Source organism: Benincasa hispida, chromosome 5, assembly GCF_009727055.1.
Source record: "Benincasa hispida cultivar B227 chromosome 5, ASM972705v1, whole genome shotgun sequence".
Taxonomy (NCBI): domain Eukaryota; kingdom Viridiplantae; phylum Streptophyta; class Magnoliopsida; order Cucurbitales; family Cucurbitaceae; genus Benincasa; species Benincasa hispida.
Genome location: NC_052353.1, coordinates 9,254,353 through 9,279,131, shown reverse-complemented (window position 1 = coordinate 9,279,131; position 24,779 = coordinate 9,254,353). Strand labels below are relative to the sequence as shown.

The 24,779-nt window shown below is 28.3% G+C and overlaps 2 protein-coding genes across 3 annotated transcripts; one reads left to right on the top strand and one right to left on the bottom strand.

Annotated features, from left to right (window-relative positions):
• The first annotated feature begins 4,607 nt into the window (after positions 1 to 4,607).
• Positions 4,608 to 11,580, top strand: LOC120078262 (glycerol-3-phosphate acyltransferase, chloroplastic). Of its 2 annotated transcripts, none has more exons than XM_039032486.1 (13): positions 4,608 to 5,007; positions 5,711 to 5,808; positions 6,770 to 6,856; positions 6,948 to 7,045; positions 7,629 to 7,686; positions 8,092 to 8,193; positions 8,303 to 8,364; positions 8,451 to 8,561; positions 8,732 to 8,810; positions 9,157 to 9,276; positions 9,372 to 9,488; positions 10,712 to 10,889; positions 11,188 to 11,580. In XM_039032486.1, exons 1-12 carry the CDS (start codon positions 4,617 to 4,619, stop codon positions 10,844 to 10,846), a joined length of 1,458 nt encoding a protein of 485 aa, XP_038888414.1. In that variant the 5' UTR covers positions 4,608 to 4,616; the 3' UTR covers positions 10,847 to 10,889; positions 11,188 to 11,580. The 2 variants fall into 2 exon arrangements, with proteins under 2 accessions (XP_038888414.1, XP_038888413.1); XM_039032485.1 differs by having other exon boundaries at positions 10,709 to 10,889.
• A 2,482-nt stretch (positions 11,581 to 14,062) lies between these two features.
• LOC120077466 (probable xyloglucan endotransglucosylase/hydrolase protein 30) lies at positions 14,063 to 19,391 on the bottom strand. The gene is made up of 4 exons (XM_039031344.1): positions 18,993 to 19,391; positions 18,805 to 18,905; positions 18,255 to 18,463; positions 14,063 to 14,718 (listed from the first exon to the last, which is right to left on the bottom strand). Exons 1-4 carry the CDS (start codon positions 19,207 to 19,209, stop codon positions 14,199 to 14,201), a joined length of 1,047 nt encoding a protein of 348 aa, XP_038887272.1. The 5' UTR covers positions 19,210 to 19,391; the 3' UTR covers positions 14,063 to 14,198.
• Between the last annotated feature and the right edge of the window lie 5,388 nt (positions 19,392 to 24,779).

Below are 24,779 nucleotides of genomic sequence, written 5' to 3'. Positions count from 1 at the left end.
TTCTTACATTAAAATTGATAGTCAATATTAGCATAGTTTAATTGGCATAAAATTTATATTATCAGCTTCGATCTAAAAAATTTGATTCCTAAAAGAAAAGAAAGAAAAATATTGAAATTGATAGTTGAAATCTCGTGCCACTTAAGCTATACTTATTTTGGTTCATGTATATCTTGTTAAAAATTAGAAGTTATTGTTTAGTTTTAAATAGTTTATCTTTTAAATGGTAATTATTTTAAATTATAAAATTGTTGAAAATATTTTAAAATATAGCAAAATGTAACTGTCTATCAGTGATAAATATTAATAAACATCTATTACTGACACCGATAAATCTATCAGTATCTATCAGTAATAGATAATGACGTTTTTTCATATTTGTAAATAAGTTGGCTCGTTTTTCTATATTTGAAAATAACTTTGGTTAAATAATTTGCATGCATGTAAACTATATACGGATCACAAAATGTCACTTTAGGATATAAGTAATCTCATATTATCTTTCCAATTTTAGTTTAATTATGGTTAAATACTATTTAATCATGTTTCATTCAATCCCAATGCTTATATTTTTTTATAAATTTTAAATTTAATTCCTCAAATTCAATTTCGATCAAATTTCGAAATTGAATATATTACCAAAATTTATAATAATGAAAGTAAATAAATTTAAAATGTGATGAATCAGAGTATGTGGAAGGGAATAAAATGCTATTTTACCAATAAAAATAATTATAAAAAATATATGATAAGCGAATGATTTTTTTAAACAAATTAAAATAATAGAAAGTAAAACAAAAAATTCAAAACACTAAAGTGTCCCACTTGGTAAATATCTGGTTTTTTTCTTTTTTATTTTTAAATTAAATTTGTTTCATCCACATTTTTTTAAGATAAATGGCGTATTTTTTAACTTCCATGGCTAAATTCATAGTCAAATTCCAAAAACAAAAAATATTTAAATATTCACATTTATCTTTACATGGTTTATGAATGAGAGACTATCTAAAAATGACATGTCATTCCAATAATAGTTTTTTTATCTGTTTAGATAATTGATATAATTAACTTTATATAACAATTTAATATTTTTAATAACTTTTAACATTTTATTATTGTGAATCACATTCCATTTATATTAATTTTACATGTTTTCTTAAACAAGTCAGCTTATATTGTTTATTTTTTTTTTTTTACAAAAAAGAAATGACATCAAATATTAATTTTTATTTAGATTTGAAATATTTGAACTTATTTCATTTGTTTTGGTAGATTATACTAGCACGTTTTTTAAGATAGAAAAAAATTGGAGAGAAATGATATCAATTTGGGATATTTTTTTTTTAGATATTGATGGATCACCGTTGAAAAAGTAAAATAACAAAAAAAAAAATCCTTTGTAATTCAATTGAAAATAAATTTAGCTATATATTATACAATTTAAATAAAGTTTAGTACTTTTCATCTCTTTATTTATATTTTAGAGATTTAAAAAAAAATCTTTAGAAAACTATTTTTTAAAAAAACAAAGCTCTCTTTTCCCCCTAAAACTTTGGCAAAAGTTTAAATATTTAGATGGAAATCATTATAAACATTGAAAAAAAAAAACACGCACAAACTACTAAAAATAAAAATAAAAACGGTAGTTAATTATATGATTTTTTTTTCAATTTTTTTTTAAAAAAACTTATTAGTTTTTATTAGAGTCCATGTTATAAATTCCTTCCATCCAAATAATCTTTAATAAAAAAATTAACTCAATTCGATCTAATCATAAAATATTTTAGGATAGGTTGATTCAAATTCATTTGCCATTTATTTAAATTATTGTTTTAAAAAGAAGTAAAATGTTAATACGTAAAATTTTAATTTAATTATTTTTATATTAACAACTCAATTTCAATTTATATAATTTTTTAAAACTATTTTTTAAAGTAGTTAGAGATTAAATTATATACAAAAAAATAAAAATAAAAATAAATATGTGTATATAAATATAAAAAAATATATTTTTTTAAAATTAATAATAAATTTAGATCGATTATTTCGATCCTTAATTTTTGTAGACCGTAATGAAAAAGAAAAAACACGGATTCAAAAAGAAAAGAAAAAAAAAACATATAAAAACGCATCCTTCGCCGTCAAACCGGAACGGGGAAAAAATATTATTCCTTTTCAGCTTGCATTAGAGAATTAAAAATTTAAATTTAATTTAATTTTTTTTAAAAAAAAAAAATCCTTCGTTTCCACTCCATCCTCTTGGAAATTGAAAAACTCAAAATGGATCCCACGAGCTCAACAGTGGCCCACCGCCACTCTCTTCCTCTCCCATTTCCCCTCAACCATCCGACGTCGTTTCAAAGCACGTGCCAAACACATTCCCATGAATAGAATTTTTTACATTTATCGAGAAAAATTAATTTATAACCAGCTAATAATTAGTATATCGTCGTTCTATCTAGATAAATATCACATAAGATTGTACGGCTTCCCGGAAGTATCGATGTCACTAATTTTACGAAAATTTCGATGAAATGTGGATTTTGATGAATAATTTAAGAAAACAAATTTAAATTAGTAAATAAATATTTTAAAATTTTTAAACATAAATAAGTTAGCATATCTATTATTATATTATTAATAATTTATTTCTATTTTTTTTATATTTCGTGTATTTTTTTATATGGTATGATAGAAATATTGATTTACTCTTCATATTAATATCAGACTATTGGAATCGTGTAAATATCAAAGAAAATATTAACATGTCGATACAAATTTAATACTATGTGTAAGAGATGATTTTATCGACTAAACTTTTAAATTTTCACAAGTGAAACAATTAAGACCTTCATTTAATTTTTTTTTTTAAATTTCATTTATACATCAATTATAAATTATGATAGCCCGTTTTTCATTCATTTTCTTAGTTATATATATGAAAGAGCGCAAGTATAGTATGGGCTTAGGGGGTTCGAGCCTCCTAAAATTTGTGCTATTTAAATTATATATATATAAACTACTAGTTAGTCCAGTGGTAAATCTGTTTTCCAACCCTTTATAGGGTTTCAACAAAATTTATGAATCCACTAGTGTGAAGGAGTACATACGCATGTAAGGATTGATGAATGAATAAATTTCAAAAGTAATTATAATAGACTGTTCAAATTAGCTCGCTTATGACAATTTAGGCATTTATTAATATAATTGTAAGTCTCACGTGATGTTTTTCGAACAAATTCATGAAGATAATGTAAATTGATACATTTACTATGGTTCGAAGTTTAACTTATAAAGTTTGAATATTACTTTTAGTCTCTATAGTATTTACTTTAATTTGTTAGGATTCATATACTTACTCATTTTCATTTTGACTTTTAGACTTTTAATTTATTTCGCTTTAATTTGAAACATGTATTTTAGAAATAATTGGTATTTGTAATTAAAATAAGTGAGTCCATTTAGTTTCATTTATGTTTAAATGCAGCGGACAAAAATTATCACCATTTTTTAAAAATACAAATATCAAAACAAAAATATATCTTGAAAAGACAAAAACTAAAATGAACTACAAAAGTTGAAATTGAAATACTAAAATACGAATTTTGAAAACGAACAAAAGTTAAAAATATATGAACTAAGATAATATTTATTATTATGACAAATTGCAAAAACCACCCACGAAATTTGCTGATAGTTGTAATTATACACTCAAACTTTTAATTATAAAAATCGAGTCCCTAAACTTCTACAAATATTAAATTTGGTCCCTCAAATTTATAATTATGATAAAAATCAGATCCATAAATGATAAAAAAAAAATAAACTCTCAAATCTATACAAATATTACAAATTATACAATTATGTAAATTTAAAGTTCTAATTTAACCTAATTTTAACCGTTATATTATCTCAAGTAGGGATGTCCACGGGGGTAGTACCAGGGATGTCATTCCCCATCCCGTCCCCGCTCCCATTTCATTCCCCATTCCCGTGAAATAATTTTTCCCCGTTACTTTTTTTTGTTTGTAAAAAGCCAATTAATTTAAATGAACAATTTTAATTAAATAATTAACTTCATCACTAAATTGTTTATTATGGTTAGTTTTATATGACAATTTGAATTTAAAGATAAATTACTCAAATTTTGGCCTAAAAAAGCTAATTAACTTTTTTAGTAGAAAAAAATAAATATAAATCAAAATATTCACACATATAATCTAAATTTAAACATATTTATTATATTTTTCAATAAATAATTAAATTTGAAATTTAAATGTAATATGTATATAATAATAATAATAACATAAGATTAGATAACTATACTATATAAATATGTAAAAACTAATCGGGGCGGGGACGGGAAACCCATTTAATTCACGGATAATTTTTTTTTTCACTCCCTCCCCTCCGCCTAATAGAAAAGGGTCCGTCCCATAGAAAAATTAGACATCTAATCTCAAGGGCTCAATTTTGCAATTTGCTATTATTATCATTATTAACATCGCTATTTTATTTTTGTAATAGAAGAAGAAAAAAGAAAAAGAAATAAAAAATGTTTTATTTATTTATTTTTGTTTAATTTAAAGTTCCACCCAATACTCTTTAAAACGCCTATGGATCATTTCCTGCGACTTCTTCTCCTCCACTTAATATCTTCCATTTTCCCTCTTACTATGTTTATCCTTTCTTCTTCTTCTTCCTCCTCCTCCTCCTCTCCCTCTGTTCCTTCTTCACTGCCTTCATTTTCCCTCTCTCCCTCCATTTCTCTCTCCTTCTCCAGGGTTTCATTCCCTCCTTCTTCCTCTTCTCTCAAGCTTCCTCCCCTTTCTCTTCAGTTCGCATCTCCCAAGCTTTCTCCCCCCTGCTCCCTTCGCTTCTCCGCTTCCAGAGCAATGGCGGAGCTTGTCCAGGACAAGGAGTTCGCCAACAGTCCCGCCACCGCTGATGAAACGAAGAATGACCCATCTCACTCCCGCGCATTTCTCGATGTTCGCTCCGAAGAAGGTTTTTCTTTCTTACTAATTTATTGTTCGTTATTGGTAGTTGTTTTGATTGGATTGCGAAATGGGGTTGTAATTGGATACCGGTTCTTGAATGCTCTGCTGTAAGTATTTCATGATTATGACCGAGGTTCTACTAGATCCATTAACTGGATTCTAATAGTTTGTGTACTCTGAGCTGGGTATTTGGAAAAGGGGTTTCTATTTTATTCTCAGTATGTACCCTCCATGTTGTGACTTGTCTTGGGAAATTTGAGCCTTGATGGTGTACTATACTTTGTTTAAGTTTTTTAGTTCGAGGCAATGATACCCCCACCAATCCTTTGTGTAGTAGAACCATTCAGTGGTAGTTCTTGAATTTTTTTTGTTTGAGTATGATGAATCTTTCCTGATCAGAGAGAATTTTGGATAGAAGGGAGAACTGCTTTAAATTTGGGGTTGTATTCGAATACTCTCATGTTTCTTATTCTTTTTTAAGGTGTTGTTTATGAGGATACTTAATCCAACCCTATCATTCGATTCTTTTTTCCTTTTTTATTTTTATTTTTTGGGTAATGGATTCTTTGTTGTTTTACATATCAGAAAATCTTGATTTTTTATACTTCTTGTGCCTCTTTTTGTATTTTTTTAGTAAAATATACTTTTGTATGAAAAGAAAGCAACCTTGTAAACGCAACATGTAGAATGTTGATTTATCTTATCTGCAGAGTTGCTCTCCTGCATCAGGAAGGAAACAGAAGCTGGAAAGCTACCTTCTAATGTTGCTGCAGGAATGGAAGAATTATATCAGAATTATAAAAATGCTGTAAGAATTCTCTCTCAATTTTTGTTGGTTCCCACACTCATACTATATCCATCAGATATTTTACTTTGTTAATGAATGTTATTATCTGACTTGTGATAACTTTTCTTGGATTGTTCAGTGTTTCCATTCTATCATATTCATTTCTTTTCATTCCCTTTATGCGTTTTGATTGTTGCTTTTGACTTGTACCAAGGAGTCTGGAACCTAGACTAATGAAATTGAGAGGGCTATTATTGCTACTGGCTTTGAAAAATAAAGAGTTCTTTCTATTTATCTTGAACGTCTACTCATACTATTTATTTACCCTTTTTTTAAGAAAACAAGAGACATAAGGTGCTTGCAGTAACCAAAATGAAGAAACACCCAAGGGCAGGGGGTTGAGAAAACCCCCTTCTACAAGGAACTACATGAGAGCCTACTAAAATTTATTTTGGTTCTTTGTAGCTTGACCTTTTAAAATTTTTGACGTACTGTACTCTACGCCATCAACTTCTACATCTAATTTAATTTTCGGTACTGGGATATAACCTTCGTTATCTTAAGGATTAAATTTTTACAATTTAATTATTTTCTTTCAATTTTGTCTAAAACGTGGAGAAAGTTCTCATAAAAAAGATGCAAAGAAGTAATCGTTTGATGTGGTGTACAAATACTCAGAATATGTAATTTAGATGTTGGATCATAAAGTGAAGGGATGGCACTGTTATGTCTATGTTCTGTCCATATTCTTGAACTATAGTAACATCATGCACCTCATTGTAAAACTAGAATTACTTATAGAGTCAATATGCAGAACTGAAGCGGCCCTGTCTCTGTCCTTGGATTCACTAACCAAGGGTTTTAGCTATCCCAATACAATAGCTCTTTTACAGAATGTTGTCTTCCCTTCTAAGTTTACCGTCTTTTGTTTTTCTGATCATGGTGTATTTTAAAGTATTAAATGCTTATCCCTTATTTTCAGGTTTCTGAGAGTGGAAATCCAAAGGCAGATGAAATTGTTTTGTCTAACATGACTGTTGCATTAGATCGCATATTGTTGGATGTCGAGGTAGTTATAATTTTATTTCAACTACAATTATATCAGATTTTAAGAAAGACACCTGAATGACCTTGTCTGAGATATAGCAGTAATATTTCAGGATCCTTTTGTGTTCTCACCACACCACAAAGCAATTCGAGAGCCTTTTGATTACTACACGTTTGGTCAGAACTATATCCGTCCACTTATTGATTTTGAGTAAGCTGGAAATTTGGTCTTACAATCCTTGTCGATTTGTTGTGGTCACTGGTTCTGTTTACACCCTTTACGAGAAATCACATGGCCTTTTTTTGTTTGGTTATATTAGGAAATGCTTATTTATGAAATAAACTCATTGGAGCTCACAATTATTCAAAATTATGATGTGATGAACTCGTGACATTTCTGAATATCTTGGTCTTTGATTTTCAAATAAGCTTAGATCATGCTTGAGAATTTTGCAAGGTTGACAATTTTTATTGTATTTCTCAAACTTCATTGTTTAGGGATAAAAGACTTTGTGTAGATGGCATCAAAGGTTGCTAGTTTTCATCAGTTCTTTTTTCTTGTGATATATGTCACTTTTTATTATTTATTGTTCATAATCTGGGCTGTTCATTCATGTGATCAAATACTGACAAAAAAGTTATGATCAATTTAGAGCTCAATGCAAGTGTTGTCAGTGAAAGCAATCCTTTCTATGATCAATTTATGTTACTTGTTAACTTAATGGTGTTAGGCTGTTAGCTTCTTTCCTGTATATTTGACTCTGTCCTGAAGCTTTATAGTAACCTTTCTGTAGAAATTCATTTGTCGGTAACCTTTCTCTTTTCAAGGATGTAGAAGAGAAGCTCCATCAGGTATCTATCTATCTACAAGTTCCTGCATTTCTCTAGTATGTGATGATTTTGGGTTAATTTTTCTGATCATTGCTTAAGTTTCTTTAATAATCTCGATATAGTGAAGATAAGTCATAAAACTCCCTCACAAGTATAACTATCATGTTCAAATATTTGATTCTGTCATTGCCGTATCCAAATTACAAAAATCTAGCCGCTTATTCCTAGTGCTCTTCTAAGCACTTCATAAATTCTTCCTCATGGTTGGTCTTACAATCTTTTAAGGAGAAGCAATACATTAAGATCTGTTGTCTGTTATTTTGTTGACTTGTTTTCTCATTTCTCTTTTGCGACATTTAAAACTTTATTTCTTCCACTTTGTTGCTATACTGAAGGCCTCTGATTGTTTGTGACCTTTTGTTTCAGGGTCACAATGTTGTCTTGATATCAAATCATCAGACTGAAGCAGATCCAGCTATTATTTCATTGTTGCTTGAAAAGACAAATCCATATATTGCTGAAAACATGGTAGGCCTATTTCTTTTCGATATACGTCTGCAGTGTTCAGCTAAAATTTTGAGGGGATTTAGTAAGTGCTGCTGTGTTGGCATAAACGAGTGTCTTTTCTGGCTTGCAGATCTATGTGGCAGGGGATAGAGTTATTGCGGACCCTCTTTGCAAGCCCTTCAGCATTGGAAGGTTCCAATATAATTTTCCTTGCAATTTATTGGATTGTATATCTTATTATTTAACAAAGTTGCCTCAGTTTACAAATGATTATGCAGGAATCTTATCTGTGTTTATTCGAAAAAGCACATGCTCGATATTCCTGAGCTTGCAGAAACGAAAAGGAAAGCAAACACACGAAGTTTAAAGGAGATGGCTGTACTTTTAAGGTACCTATACCATTGGTAGCAGCTATCAGAAAAAAAACTGGTTTTCTGTGCTCTGTTTTACCTGCCATAGTCGTGGATTCTAAATATCTTAAATCTATAGTGTCTTTTAAGCCTCAAAACGTTCTCTATTTTCCATTTTTATATTTTCATCAGCGATAAATTTTACGTAGGGGTGGGTCGCAACTAATATGGATTGCACCCAGTGGTGGCAGGGACCGACCGGATCCATCGACTGGAGAATGGTACCCAGTAAGTTCTCTTTACCTTGAATAAAGACAAATGTGCAGGCATATGCATATCTAGTTTATCGTTTCAGTAGAGGACTTTGACCATTTCATTCTAGAAACTTTGTTGATTGTTCCCCTTCACACATTATCTTTGGACTTCTCCTTTTTGTACATCTCCTTTTAAACAAAATTTCTTAAAATAAGAAAAGAATCAACAAAAGCGTATTCTATACTCCATTATTAACACTTTAGTCATCATTTCCTACTTGTGTTTTCAAATCTCTTTTAGTCCATTTTATGTCTTTGTAATTGTTATATTCAAATTTTTTATAAGATCAAAGTAGTTCGTACTGATATGAGAAGATCAGGCACCCTTTGATGCTTCTTCAGTGGACAACATGAGAAGGCTCATTCACCACTCGGGTGTTCCTGGTCATTTGTATCCCCTTGCTTTATTATGTTACGACATCATGCCGCCTCCTTCACAGGTATATTTATCCCTTTTATTCATTTGTATCCCCTTGCTTTACTCATTTTTAATATGATTCTCTTCTCATATATTAACTCTTTTGCCCTCTTCCAGGTAGAAATCGAAATTGGAGAAAAAAGAGTGATTTCCTTTAGTGGGGCGGGTTTGTCTGTGGGTCCTGAAATCAGCTTCGATGGAATTACTACTGCTACCCGTGAAAATCCTGATGAGGTCTGTCTGATCTTTAAATTTTTAAAGAGCGCGTGATAGTAAAATATTGTGCTAGATATACACATTTCGGTTCCAACAAAGTGAGTACACTCTTAAATCTAAAAGAGAGTGGAGAGATTGGAAATACATAATTTTCTTTCGAAGCTTCAAGCTTATTGTTGGATTTTTTCGGCTAAATTATAAAAAAATACCCTTGATTTTTTCATTTTGTTTGAAAAATACCCTTATCCTTCAAAATTTGCAACTTTACCTTTGACCTTTCATAAATGTTTCAAAGTTACCTTTGGAGTTAAAATTCATTAGATTGTTTGATGAAAATTGGGAGTGACCTAGAACAATAATTTGGGTTGTCACACTATTCCAGGTCCCAATTTTCGTTCAACATTCTAAGTGATTTCTACTCCAAAGGTAATTTTAAAATATTTAAGAAAGGTCATGAGTAATATTACGACTTTGGAAAGAATATGAGTGTTTTAAACCATCATGTTTGGATTGGCTTAGTGTTAAAAAAAGGTCATAGGTTTAATAAAGGACTCAGAGGGAATGAGTTCAATCCATGACGATCACCTTCTTAGGATTTAATATCCTACGAGTCTCTTAGCACCCAAATGTTGTTGGGTTATGTGGCTTGTTCTGTGAGATTAGTCAAGTTGTGCATAAGCTAAGACATTCTCAGATATATATATTTTTGAAAAAGAAGAATAGGGGTGTTTTGAAACACAGGCAAAGTGGATTATTTTTATAATTTAACCTTGTTTTCTCTATACAAAACCGTGGCAATGGAGAGTTGAGTGACTTCAATGTGAATAACTGAAGATCCCAAGAAATTAGCCCTATTGCACTTAATTTGAAAGGGAAGTACATCAACTTTGCACAAGCTGTCTTGTTGATGAGATCATGTTGGAATTTTTGAAAGACTGAAACATTCTTAAAATCTGATTGTCAAGTCAGATCTTCTCTTAAATATTTTACTCATTGCTTCAAGTATTCAAATTATTGATTTTTCCTTCCTTAGGTTGATACTAAGTACTTTCAATTGAAATATAAATGATTTGTCAAGAAGTTTATATCAAGTAATACATTGTACAAATGTCTACCAATCGAGAATATGATGAGCCATAAGCAAATGTTTTCAAGTTCCATTTATTGTGTTTTTCGTGATGTTGAAAGATCAATATTATTTTGGGTTTGTTTCTCACCGAACTGGCTGCTTCCTTTAGCAGGCTAGGGAGGCATACTCGAAGGCACTATTTGATTCTGTGGCCATGCAGTACAATGTTCTCAAAGCTGCTATCGACAGCAAACAAGGTCTAGGAGCATCAACTGCGGATATCTCTTTGTCACAACCTTGGATCTAATCAGTTGGAATCATTTTTCACGTTCAATTCATTTGATAATCAGGTATACCTCAAATTCTTATTTCAAAAAACACAATTGAATATACTACTCATATTTGCCTGGTAATCGATAGAAAAGCCGCCAACATTATTGATGTTTATGGTATGATTATGTCGACGTATGAACTAATACTATATTTGTAACTATGGAAACTATCATTTGAAAGCCAATTTGTGTATAACTCACTAGATTAGCCGATAGTAAGAAATCTAGATGTCCAAAGTTACCACGAGAATTTAGAGAGACTAACCTCAATATGGATTTTTGTACAATTTATCATCCCATCTTTTACCAAGTGCAGGGTCAGGACATAATTTGACAGTCTCACAACTCACAAACGCCACTGGCCATTCGTTTCATGCATGAACCGTAAAAGGAATCGATTCTTTCACTCATCGATGTCTCAAGGGAATTTTGCCAATTTACAGGCCTATCCCTACCCCAAGCATGTGCATTTCAATAGACATAGAAACTGCCTCAAATACTTGGCCTCGCTTGGTAATGTACAGATCTTTTATATCATTTAGAAAAAGGACACACTGGTTATTCGTACTATTTCTAAAGTGTATATGTTTTCACTACCATTATAAACTTCATGAATTAGTATGCTCAATTTGTACCATGTCTTCTCTTTCTGTTGATACCTTTCAATATAGAACAATAATTTTACTCAAATTCATTCCCGTTTGTATGATACAAAATTGTCCTTTTTGTTTTGTCCTCTGAATAGAAAAAAGGAAATTGTTACCCTTTCTGTTTCAGCAAAATGACTAGGGTTTTTCGTGTTAGAATCCGAATGAATATAGCAATGTGACAAAACTTGTTACCAAAATTCTTGAGAAATTATTCAATAAGATTATTACAATAGGTTACCATTAGACAATTGTATTGTGGTGGTTTTGTTAAGTAGACAAGTCACCCATCTATTTAATACTAGTTAAAATCTAAGATGGTACAATCTTCATCTCTAGACTTTCCGTTAAATTTCAACTAACATGGAGAAAGTTTTAGTCTTTTATGTAATATTTCGACAATTAGGGCATGGAATGACGCATTTCCAATGGCAATATAAGGTTGACGGTGGAAATATATTGACTTTTTTGGAGCAATCTTAAAGGCCTTCAATCATTCTAACAAAATATTTCAAAATATAGACTATCACTTCGACTAGGAGGGAGGTAATATGTTTGAATGTCACTTCTATATATTGTTCAACTAAAAAAAGCTTACCTTAAAAATTTCTAGATTTCAGTAGGCTATTACATTATTCGATTCATCTTTATGCCTCACAAGCAAACATAATATGATGATTATTGCACATGTAATAACGATAATAAAGCTAAGGTAAAAAAAATCATAAATATACTTAACAATAACAAAACATATTTGGTACATTCCTATATAATTGATAAAGCAACATTTTTTGTCCTAAATAATGTTCCATAGCCATTGTTTGTTAATTAAAATAAAAAGCAATAGACTTGCTCAAGCCGACTCTTTGAACATGAAATATATACAAAATCTAACCAACTTCATTTTGAATATTTATTTCCAAAATACTATTCTAACCAATTCATTTAATTATAAATAGCAGAAACGAAAAGTCAAATAAAAAAATTTATTGAGGTTGGAAAAAGAAAAAAAGAAAACACACTTTATTTTTTTCAAAATCGCATATTACTTGATGGGCCATGATTAGGTGTTTTTTATTTAGCCTGTTGTGTGTGTATGTTTCCATTAATATTAAAATAATTTTTTTTCCCGGACGGAAGAAAATTAACTACCTTATTTATAAATATAACAAAATGTCACTATCTATCAGTGAGACACTAATGTCAAACATCTATCTGTGATTATCACCGATAGAAATGACATTTTGATATATTTAAAAATATTTTCAGTAGTTTTCTCATTTAAAATAATCATCCTTTTTAATATTTTTTTTAAACAACCAATATAAAGAATAAACAAAACATAATTCAAATATTATCAAGATGATAGCAAACGCTCGATAAGAATCTTTCCAGACCAAAGAATTTCTTGAAGAGAAAGCTAAAATTGCCAAATAATGAATAACTTTGTAAACTCGAAATATTCGCATAGGCAACAAGAGAAGAACCTCATAATAATATATATATATATATATATTAAAAAAACTTCAATCAGGTCTGGATCAAAATCATTAAACAGATTCAATACTTCAAACGAATCCAATTCTATAATCGAAGGATTTCTACCCTTCCAAAACAAACTGTGAGCGTTTAAACCTCCAATGAAAATTATTTTCATATTATGTGATCTAAGCCTGCAAATCCTGAAAATAATATTTGTATATTCTTATTATATCTAGACTTTTTTAATTTTAAAATTAAGAATTATGTTAAATAAAGATTAAACCATTTAAGTATACACTATGTCATTTTATAAATTCAACTCATATTTTCAAAAAAAAAAAAAAAAAGAAATAAAATATATATTGTGTAATGAATAATAAATTATTTAATATTATAAAATAATAATCATACATAAAACATGTTCATGAATAAATTAATAATAATTTATCATAAGTACAAGCTAATTTTATGATTTATAAATATGATATCAAAGACAATTAAAATAATTATTTAAATTATTTATGAAATCTACTCACAAACACATTTGAAAGTCGGAAATATTATTCTATTTTCATTAAATTCTTTGTTTTAAAATTTATGTATGTTTTTCATATTCCTTCCTAAACATGGCCATAATTATTGAAAGAAATGGACATTTATCCAAATTCAAAGTCACACCAAATACTTTCACTTTGAATGCCTAAAGAAAACACTTCCACATTTGAAGGAAATGTCAATATCAAACCTTGTCCACGTGGGTTGGGGTAATCAATCATAGGAACATGGTACAACTGTCCTAATCATTTACATCCCCTTATCCAATATATCCACATGGCCTTGTTGATAGGACAAGCAAGGCCAAACAAAAATCATCTATTTTGGTGCATCAAATATAATTCAATAAAATATTATCACGTAATAGAAATAAATTTTGTTACAAATAGAGTTTGACTGGTTGAAGTTGAGAATAAGGTACATAAATTTTGTTTGTTTATTGACATAAAAATAGGTGCAATCCAAGCCATACTTAAATATTTTATATACTGTATGAAGGTGAGAATATTATTAAAAATTAAACCAATAGATTTATATTATTGTTTTATTGAACACAACATACATACACAAAGTTGACAGAATAAACAAAGTAAAGAATACTTTTTCTTTAATCTCTATAATGAATCTGTGAACACACACGTTATTACATGCTAGATTGGTCATTCAGGGAAACAGTAGGGTTCCTGCTGCGTCGTCTCGAGCGACGGCGATGGCTTCCGCCGAACTTCAACCTTCCGGTATCCTTAAAACGCTTTTGCTCGGTCGGACTAATGACACATTCTGGAGGTGGGACAGGGTATCGGAGTGTATCGTAACAATACGAGTAGTACATATAATGCTGGCGAAAGTTGCGCATGGCAGCACGACGCTCGGGCGTTACGGTGGCAAAGTCTTGGGCGTTGAGGCGGACATTGACGTCGGTACAGTCGGAGGGTTCTAGAACCTCCTGGATGGGATCAGAAGCGCAGCCTTCTAAAACAAGGTCCTTGAATTCAGAAACAAAGGGTGCATATTTATAGTTTACTTTGTATTTGCCACCTGAGGTAGCCCAATTGCTAGCATCCCAAATTGTGGCATATAAAGACATTGGCTTTGAAGGGTAATCTCCACCCATTGCTTCATTTCTCACCACTTCTCTAATGGGAACTTCATCAATGTAAAATCTACAAAGTCCCAAAAAGAGGAGAATTAAAATTTTAAGAGTATTCAAATACATAGAAATAAAAGGTTATAAAACAACATATAAACTCTTTCTACTTTCAATAAATTTTAAATTTAGTCTGTCAAAGATAATTGAAAGATAATAATAATAATTTTTATGCAAGAAAATATAGTATGTAAATATATTTTCAAAATTTATGGTACAAATACTAATAGATAACAAAATGTTTTCCTTTTTTCTGCCAATGAGGGCTAAATTTAAAATTTATTGAAAGTACATGGAGAAACTAAAATGGTATTTTAACCCAAATAAAATCAAACAAGTGCAAACTTAATTGGTAATCAGGTCCTATTTGCACGTCCCAACACGTGGTTCAATGATAATTGTATGTGCCCCTCTTGAGGGAGAAGTTTAAATTCTCATACCTCACATTTGTTATTTGAAAAAAAATGGTACTATTTGTACGTAGAATAATTTATTGATTTCTAAGTTACAAAGGTTGTTTTCAGCTAGTATTTTGTTGGGAAAAATAAAGTTTTGCAAGTATATTTGAAGTTTCAACAAAATTTTACTGACAAATTTGGTAAGACTGTACCTTCCATATGACAAATTTTTATTAACAATTACTTGGACTTTAAAAAAATAGGTATAACCTAGGCAGTAACTACGTTTTCCTCAATCAGTAAATATAGTAATTCCTTTAAACTTATAACGGTAGCAAAAATTAAAAAAAAAAAAAAAAAATGGTTGTGATATGGATACAAAAGTAATTCAAAACAACCATAACCTAATATCATAAGGAAAGGACCCATGCTTCAAGAGAGGGAAAGAAGAGAAAATGATTAAAAAAAAATGGGGAAGAAAATTAATGAAATAGAAATCAAGAGTCAAATAAAAAAGGTGGACAACCCTAAACAAAAATTCTTATCCAAATCTTTAAGAGTAAGCAAAGCCAATGAATCACATGGATGTATGTGTAGTGAATGGTTAGTGTTTACTTTGCCATGTGATCCAAATTGTAGCTTTGTTCACAAGTTTTCTTTAGGCCTTTCACTATAAAGAACAAAAAGTAGTTTTTGGAAGTTTGGAAAGCCTAACTTTGACTTTGTGTGCTTATGCAGTACTTCCCACTATTTTCACTTTTCCTTTTCATTTAAATCATATGGAATAGAAAGCACACAGTTTTGATTTCTAGAACAAAAGATTGAATAATAATAATAATAATAATAATAATAATAATAATAATAATAATAATAATAATAATAATAATAATAGAAGGAACTACTTAATTGGTTAAAATACTATTTTGGTCTCTATACTTGAAAGTTTGTTCAATCTCAATCCCTACACTTTCAATAAATCTTAAATTTAGTCCTTAATGTTAATTTATTCTTGATTTTTTTTATGTAATCTATTAGCAATTTTACTATAAAATTTAGAAATAAATTCACATATTATATTCAAAGAAAATTTATTATTTAACCAATTATAATAAAAATTAATTTTGAAGGATTAAATTTAAAATTTTTTAAAAATAGAAAGACTAGAATTGGACAATTGTAAGTAGAAAGACTAAAATTGAACAAATTGAAAAGTATAAAACCTTTCACCTAAATAAAAAAAAAAAAGCACTATTCGTAAATTCACGATTCTAAAAGGAATTTGACTTCTTTTATTCCTAAAACGATTCCTTGACCTATGATTTCCGTTAAAAAGAAATGACACGGAAAGCATAAGAATAATATCTCTTTTTTGTTTTTTTAATAAATAATTGCTTAAATTTACTGTCTTTTGCTGAAATTTTGTTCTAGAAAAACAGTTTAAAGTTAGAATTTTTAATTTATAATTTAGGTAAGATATCATTAGGGAGAGGAATATAGAACCCAAAAACTAAAGTAACTACCCTTAAACTCGTTTTCTTCACACAAAAAAAAAAAAAAAAAAAAACAAACTTTATAGCAAAAAAAAGTTTCAAAGGTGCTTATAAAATCTAAATATTTTTTAGATTTTCCTATTTATAAGAATTTTCCATAAATAATAAATCATTAGAGTGTCAATTATTTTTATATTTAAAAAGTAGAAAACTAAAATATGATTCGTCATTCTTCTCACTCACCATTCCTAAAAGAAAAACTGAAATGGTGAAATTCCTGAAGGAAAGGATTTAAGAAAGGAAAAACTGAAAATGACCAGAAAAAAAAGATGATATATATATATATATATATATAAAATAAAGTCGTATCTATTTAATTCATTAATGGCCACTCAATTCATGGTGGAATCAAACCAACCCATCGCCTTCCATCAATTCCCACACGCAATCTAACTTTTCCAATTCCCATTATTATTCGTAAATTTTGCCAAAACTTAATCCATCTGTATCAAATAAAATTGATTTAAATACTACTTTGATTCTTATATTTTTAATTTTGATTTATTTTGAACTTCATACTTCAAAATATTCATTTTAGTTCTAACTTTGATTCATTTTAATCTCTATATTTTTCAAAAAATTCATTTTAGTCCTTGTACTTCAAAAACTAAGGATCCAAATGGTCATCTTTTAAAAGTTCAAGATCCAAATGAATAAAAGTTAAAAATACCGGATCAAAATGAACATTTTGAAAAGACAAAAACTAAAATGAATCAATGTTAAAAAGTATAAAGACCAAAATAAACATTTTAAAAGTACAAATATCAAAATAAACTAAAATCAATTTATAATTAAATATATAATTTAACATATATATAATATATCTATATTTTCAATTGATTATAATCTGTAGGTTAGAACTTAGAATACCTTTCAAATTTTGAATAAGTTTCAATTATGCTTCTATATTGTGAAATTTTCATTTTTACCCCAAAAATTAGAAATTTGTTCAAGGAAAAAAACTCTTAAATTTTGAAATTGTTTTAGAAATATTATTTTCTATTAAAATAAATGATGAAAATTGATGTGGCAACTAATGAATAAAAATGAGAAGACTTGATATTATTTACAACTATCTAAAAAATTACTATCTTTTTCCCAATTTTTTATCCCAAAAGATAACAATAAAATCATTTACCTAATCAATTTTTATACATCACTTATCACATGAATTTACGTGATTTATTGTAGGATGATGTCACATATGCCTCCAATTTTTTACATATGAATTGTTGCATCAATTTTTAACTTATTTTAATGAAAAAACTAATACCATTTAGATAAAAATAAAAATTTATCATTTTGGTCTCTATATATTGAGGTTTATTCAATTTTAATCCATGTACTTTCAAATATCTAATATTTGTTCTTATACTTTACTAAATTTTTAATTAGTCTCTCAAAGTTAATTTGTATTAAAAAATAACGATATTAGTTTTCATAAAGAAAATATAATAGATGAATATATTTTTTAATTTAAGATTTCTTAAAAGTATAGGGTAGAATTAGTTTTAAAAATACAAAAATAGAGTTAAAAAGGAAAAACCAAAAACGTACACGAAAAAGGTAATTTAGTATTTAGAAAGTTTTATAGAGATACTTACATAACATTATGAGCGGTCCAAAGAATACTATATCGGTGGAATTCCTTGGTCGGGTCGAACCAAAGCCGGTAGCGTTCCTCCCGCCCCCGGTTCGTGCTTCCGTTTCCGTACAGATTTGTCTGAAACCTCCATGGCTTCCCTTCAATGTTCCCTAAAAACTCGAAGTCCAATTCGTCGTGATTCTTCTCAAACACGTCACCGTTTGAGGTCTGTTATGACGGAACATGAACCAAAATTTCAACCACCGTAATCATGGAGGATGACGAATTAGGATGAAATTTGCAAGAAAAATTGTGTATACTCATTCAATTTCCTTAACAGTGTTCTTGTTTCGTTTCTTTTTGAATCTGAAATCGAATCAAGTTTCTCTGTTTGATTAATTAATTTCATTCAACGGTTACGAGTTACGACTCCTGTTTGACTGAAATTTTCCTATAGAAAATTTGATTTCAACATTTACGGCGGCGCTTAAATTTTTAATTTTCCTCAGCAAACGAACAATTAGGGCAGAATTAAACAATAACTTCATTCGCTCGATTTCGATACTTACATAGAAAGCTACAACGATGCCGGCGGTGTAATCGGACGGCAATTTGATTCTAGCGCTAAAGAATCCATGATTATACATCTTCGACGAGATGAATCCAGAGCCTGAGAAGAAATTCACTCAAAGAAGAATTAAACCGCGGAAATTCAAACATGTATTCTCTCATAAACTGAGCGATTCCGAAAACATACCGGTGAAGCGATCCAGGAGAAGACGAACGGATTTTCCATCGGGAGAACGAACAAGGTTACCGTCGCCGAATAGAGGCGAATAACCTTCATTGAAACGGATTGTAGTAACATTGAAAGAAGCATCTGCAATGAAATTACAGAAACAGAAGATCATCAACGTCAGAAGAAGAAACAGATTCGGAAAACTTCCGCCATTGCTACAGAACCAAACATCCATATTCTCTCTATCTCTCTCTCTCTGTATATATATATTTCGTCTCTGGTTCTGTATATATACAATAAATATTTTTTTGTATATATACAGAAAATCTTGACAAGAATTAGAGGAAGATGAAGAGATGAGAGGTTTGAAATTGAATGCTTAATTATGTCTAAGAGAGAGAGGAAAAGAGAAGAAGAAGGGTTGAATTTGGCTAAAGGAGTTTCTGATGTGTTTCTTTTTCCTTTTTTGAAAGATGAAATGACGGAATTGCCCTTTGTTACTGACGATATTTCGGGAGAGCCACTATTTTCGTGAGATGGATTTGAGGTTGGCTCCTCTTATCCTTTATTCAAACAAGAAAAATAATTTAGAGGGGAAAAAAATTATTTTGGTCATTTTAGGTTTAATTTCTATTTAATTTTTTTTATAAAAATAGTACACTTTTATCCATAATTTTTTAAGTATATTTTTTAGGGATGTTTTTATATATAGCAAAATGACCCATTTATTTACAAATATAACAAAATGACAAAAAGTTTTCTTAGTAATTTTGCTACTTAAAATAATTTCTCTTTGATATCTGAATTTTGATATGTTACATTGAATTTTGAGTTCAATTTTAATTTAATCTCTATGGTGTTAAGAAGTTACCTTGATTTTCTTTTTAAAATATACACTTTCAATCTTTCATGTTAATGTTTATTAGTTAATTTAAAAAAATTAAATTAGTTTTCACTAATTTTCCTTTAAAAAAATTCACCTCACAACCATTTTAAATTAATTAATTAAAAGTTAATATAAAATATCAAAGTGAATCTTTGTAAAAACTCGAAGGTAACAATGTTAGGTATTAAAAGTTAGAGACCAAATAAAAGCTAACTCAAAACTCAAAAATAAAAATATACACTTTAAAACTTAAAAACTAAACATAAACTAACTCAAAACCTATAAGTATAGAGTGTGACATTTTGAATTTAAAAACTCAGTAAAAATTAAACTCAAATAGATCAAAATAATATTTTTCTCAAAATTAAAAGGAATATTGGACTTTTTTTTGCCATCCATGCAATTTGCTTACAATGAAAGATTAAATTTCCTAATTCCAAAGCCAAGAAAAGGGGTTTGACAACTAAGAATATCAATCTCACTTTAGTATAGCAACATAATTCTTTGCTTTGCTTTGTTTGTTTCTTCTTTTAAAGAAAAAATACTACACAATAATCAATAAGTTGTATAATGATTATTCTCTATATTAAAAATAAAATCGAATAGCAAATTCGAACCTAACTAATTCAGATGTATATTCCTATCAATTTGATCAAAAGTAAAAAATAAATAAATAAAAAATAAAAAACAAAACAAAATAAAATTGGTTCATCACTCGAAGTTTGTGATGTAAGTTATTTAAAAACCGAATAGATTACTTTATCCAATCAATCAAAGACGAGTACTATTTTTATTTTTTTTAAAAAAAGTCCTACCTTATTACTCCTGTAAAATTACATATTTATAATAGGTTAGACTTATAAATTAGACTATCTAAAGAATTTATTGTTATTATTTATTTTTTTAGTACAATAATTATGGTGTGGGAGATTGAACCTCTGACTATTGGTTCGAAGTATATATCAATATTGCTGAATTAAGGTCATTTACATATATTGTTGTTATTATTATTTTCCAAAAGACAATGCATATGCACTCGTATACCTTCTTATTAACTGGCCCCCAACTTTATTATTGTTTGGATAAAAATCATTTTGGTCCTGTATTTTTTGGTTTAATTTTAGTTCATGTATTTATAAAGGTTCAATTTTAAACATATTTACACAATATTTTTCCTTGCATGAAAATTGTTATTGTTATTTAGCCAATTTGATTAAAAAATAAATTGAGAAACTCAATTTAAGATTGATTAGAAGTGCACGGACTAAAATTAAACAAAATTCAAAATATAGAGACCAAAATGTTATTATTTTAATATAGTTAATAACAGGACAATTGTAAACAGAGTAAGAAGGCCCAAAATATTGGCAGATATAGCATAATGGAAAAAAGTACTAATATGACAATTTAGATAATCTATTAGTGATAGATCATATTGCTGGTAGGGAGTCTATCAGTGATAGACCATATCGTTAGTAAGAGTATCAACGATGAAAGTTTATCGCTAATAGACTTTGTTATATTCATATTTTTTAAATAATGTTATAGACTTGGTTATTTTCCCTAAAAATGCTAGCAACTGCAATTACCATTAATAAAAGTTTATTAATTCACTCAATTAAAGCATATCCTTCAACTTCTAATTTTTTTTAGGATAAATATGGAATTATATCCTAGAACTTTGGGAGTTATATCAATTTCAATCTTAAACTAATAATTATATGAATTTAAATCTCGAACTTTGGACGTTGTATCAATTTAAACATTGAACTTACATGAATGTATCAATTTAAACATGAAATTTTCATAAGTATGTCAATTTAAACTTTAAACTTTCTTAAGTGTATCCAAATAAAATATAATGGGAGATTTAAATTGATATAATTATGAAAATTGAGAGTTTAAATTGATACACTAAAAAAATTTTAAACCATTCCCGATGTTTGGGTATTAGATTGATGCATTTATTAGTTCAAGGTTTAAATTGGTACAATCGCCAAAGTTTAGAGGTATAAATTGATATTTTCCCTTTGTTTTAAAGCATAAATAAGTAGTCAATAAAAGACTTGCAAGGAATATAAATTTGAAAATCATTTTTAATCAAGTATTTTTTTAGTTCAATAATTGCAAAGGTAGAAATCGAACCATCAACTTCTCTATTGGTAAATTATGTTTTATCTATTGAACTATGCTCAAATTGACAAATTAAAAGAAACGATATTAGATATTTGCATACCGAGAGTTCGTATTTTCTAAAATTGTAGAGTTCGTTTTATTATTAATTTTTCATTGGTAAATACCATTCTTTTATGAAAACAACTCTCTTTATATTATATATTATATATTATATTATAATGTAAATTGGTATGAACTTTATAGGGAGGATTTTAAAAATAAAAAAATAAAGAAATTTATTTACATAAAATATAATAAAATTTTAATACTGATAGAAGTCTATCAGTAAAAGTCTATCTGCGTCTATCATTAAAATTCTATCATTGATATTGATAGACGTTGATAGAAGTCTATTAATGTCTATTAGTATTTTCTTACTATTTTTATAAATAATTTTACATGAAAAAATTTTATATGTTTAGCATGACTAAGGATCTTCATAATTTTGGCTGGTTTTATTAAACAAAACTATGAAAAAAGTTCAGAAAAAAGAAAATAAAAGTTTTTTTCTTCTTTTTTATACAGAAGAAGAAAGAGCAAGAGAAGAAATTATATGTGTTATGAATGAGGTGGTGACCTTAGATTTATATTTTTTAAATAATCAAAAAAAGGAAAATGCCAAGAAATAATTTTGAAAAGGTAATAAAATCTTTCTGGCAGAGTTTTGGGTGTGAATGGTTAATGGAGCCAGGTGTTCTTGTTCTATCCAATAAAATATATATATTTTTGACTGCTTAATTTAGCTATTTTACCTTTAATTTTGACTTTTAAAAGACTTGCTTTGTAAGCTTTAAAATTTGGAAAGACAATTGGATAAGCCAAAACAAAAACAGGTCATCATTTTTGTTGGCTTTCTGAATATATAATACCTACAACTACAATATAAAAACTCTTTATTCCATATATATATATGTAATTTTTAAGATATGATTACAACTTATAACTTGAATTTTTGTAAATAGTAATCATAAACAAAAATTAGATTGATATCATTTTAATTAATTATTATTATTTTGTTGAAGATTACATTTTGGACCATAAAATTTCATAAAAGTTACGATTTAGTTTCGAATTTTAATTGGATTGTTTAGATAAATGGCTAATACCTAATGAATTTTTTATATAATGATCGTCAAATTTTTTCTTTGAATATATGACTAAATAATTGTTTTCGATTTTTTAATCGAATTTATCAAATATCAAAATACCTAATACAATTTAAATCTTATACCTTGTAACAACTAAAAAAGATCTCGTAATAGCTAAAAAAAACTAAAATGAGTCATCTAAATATGCACTTTGTACTATGGTATGCAAGTATTTTGTATTGAAAATAACTAAAATCTTCATCAATCGAATGACATGAATACCGTAAACTTGAAAAAAATCTAAACTTTGTTAGTATAGTTGCATTTTAGGAGGAATGTGCTAGAGAAGATCTATTTCGGAAGATACATCATATGGAACCTAGCCCTAAATCCCTTAAAATTGTACATCGTCTTAGCTTTAATTGGTGGATTGTAATGTGGTATTGATTAAACAAATATCTAAGGTTAGAGATTAGAGTACAACATTACATATCTTAAGTTTAAAAAAAAAAATCCAACACTTAATGATAGAAGCTAATTGCCATATTAGTTGCAATCCAAATCACGACCCTTGATACCATTAACTATTAGTGATAAAAGTTTTTTTTTTCCAGCATTGTATTTTTAATAAAATTTTAAACCATCCCTACTAATTAAAAACTAAATCCCAACAAAATCTCAATTGTGGTAGATTTTGCTAAATTTGTGGGGAATATACATAGGGAGATGGGCCCTCCACGTCATATTTTGGTCATAAATCAATGAATTTAGAAATAAATATGATTTCAATTGGAGGTCTCGTTTTGACCATTAAATGCAAATTTCCATTTTAATTTGTAATAATTTGGTCTAGATACTTCTAAATTTATAATAATTTAGTCTTTGTAACAATTTTCAAATATAATACTTTCAAATTTGTAGCAATCTAATCTCAAACATGTGAAAATTTTCATCTAACTTAGTTATCAACTTTGATTATTTGATGACTTAGTCACTATAATTTACAAACAAACTTCACCCTTGATTAGTTTATCAGTCTACACGCTTAAGAAAGTTCAATAAATCTCTTAATAGTATTTTTTACGATAGAAACTTTATTACCAAGTATAAACTACAAGGATTAAAGTGATACTTATTAAATTCAAAGATTAAATTATTATAAATTTATAAATATGTCGATTTTATTATTATAAATTTGAAAGTACGTGGACTAATTTGTTACAAACAAAAATTCAGGAACTAAGTTGTTATCTTCCATGAAAGTTAAGTGACAAAAAGTAGTTTTTAACCTATTTTTCGTAGAACTTTTCATCATATGTGAGGAGTAATAGATCAAGATTAAGTCCAATAAATTAGTGAATTTTAAAAATAGTTGAGTGACTAAAACTTATTATACATGAAAATTGGAAGTTCAAAACTCTAATAGATTTAAAATTGAAAGTTTAGGAACTTATTGGACATTTTTTAAAGTTCAAGAGACATCTTATTAGACACGAAAATGAAAATTCATGAACCTAAATGAAACTTTTGAAATATTCAATGATCTATTTCATAAGAAAGTTTAAAGACTAAACTCGTAATTTAATCTAAGGATAGTTCATTCTAAAGAAATATTAGAATCTATTAATAATATAATGCTATGATCTTTCAATTTGT

Bases quoted from the DNA above. Each gene is read 5' to 3' on its own strand.
- LOC120077466 (XM_039031344.1), bottom strand. From the start codon at position 19,209: ATGGATGTTTGGTTCTGTAGCAATGGCGGAAGTTTTCCGAATCTGTTT. The intron at 18,464-18,804 runs GTAAGTATCGAA...CCGTCATAACAG, and splicing joins GCATCGTTGTAGCTTTCTAT to ACCTCAAACGGTGACGTGTT. The intron at 14,719-18,254 runs GTAAGTATCTCT...GGGACTTTGTAG, and splicing joins TGGACCGCTCATAATGTTAT to ATTTTACATTGATGAAGTTC.
- LOC120078262 (XM_039032485.1), top strand. From the start codon at position 4,617: ATGGATCATTTCCTGCGACTTCTTCTCCTCCACTTAATATCTTCCATT. The intron at 5,008-5,710 runs GTTTTTCTTTCT...TCTTATCTGCAG, and splicing joins CGATGTTCGCTCCGAAGAAG to AGTTGCTCTCCTGCATCAGG. The intron at 8,194-8,302 runs GTAGGCCTATTT...TCTGGCTTGCAG, and splicing joins CATATATTGCTGAAAACATG to ATCTATGTGGCAGGGGATAG.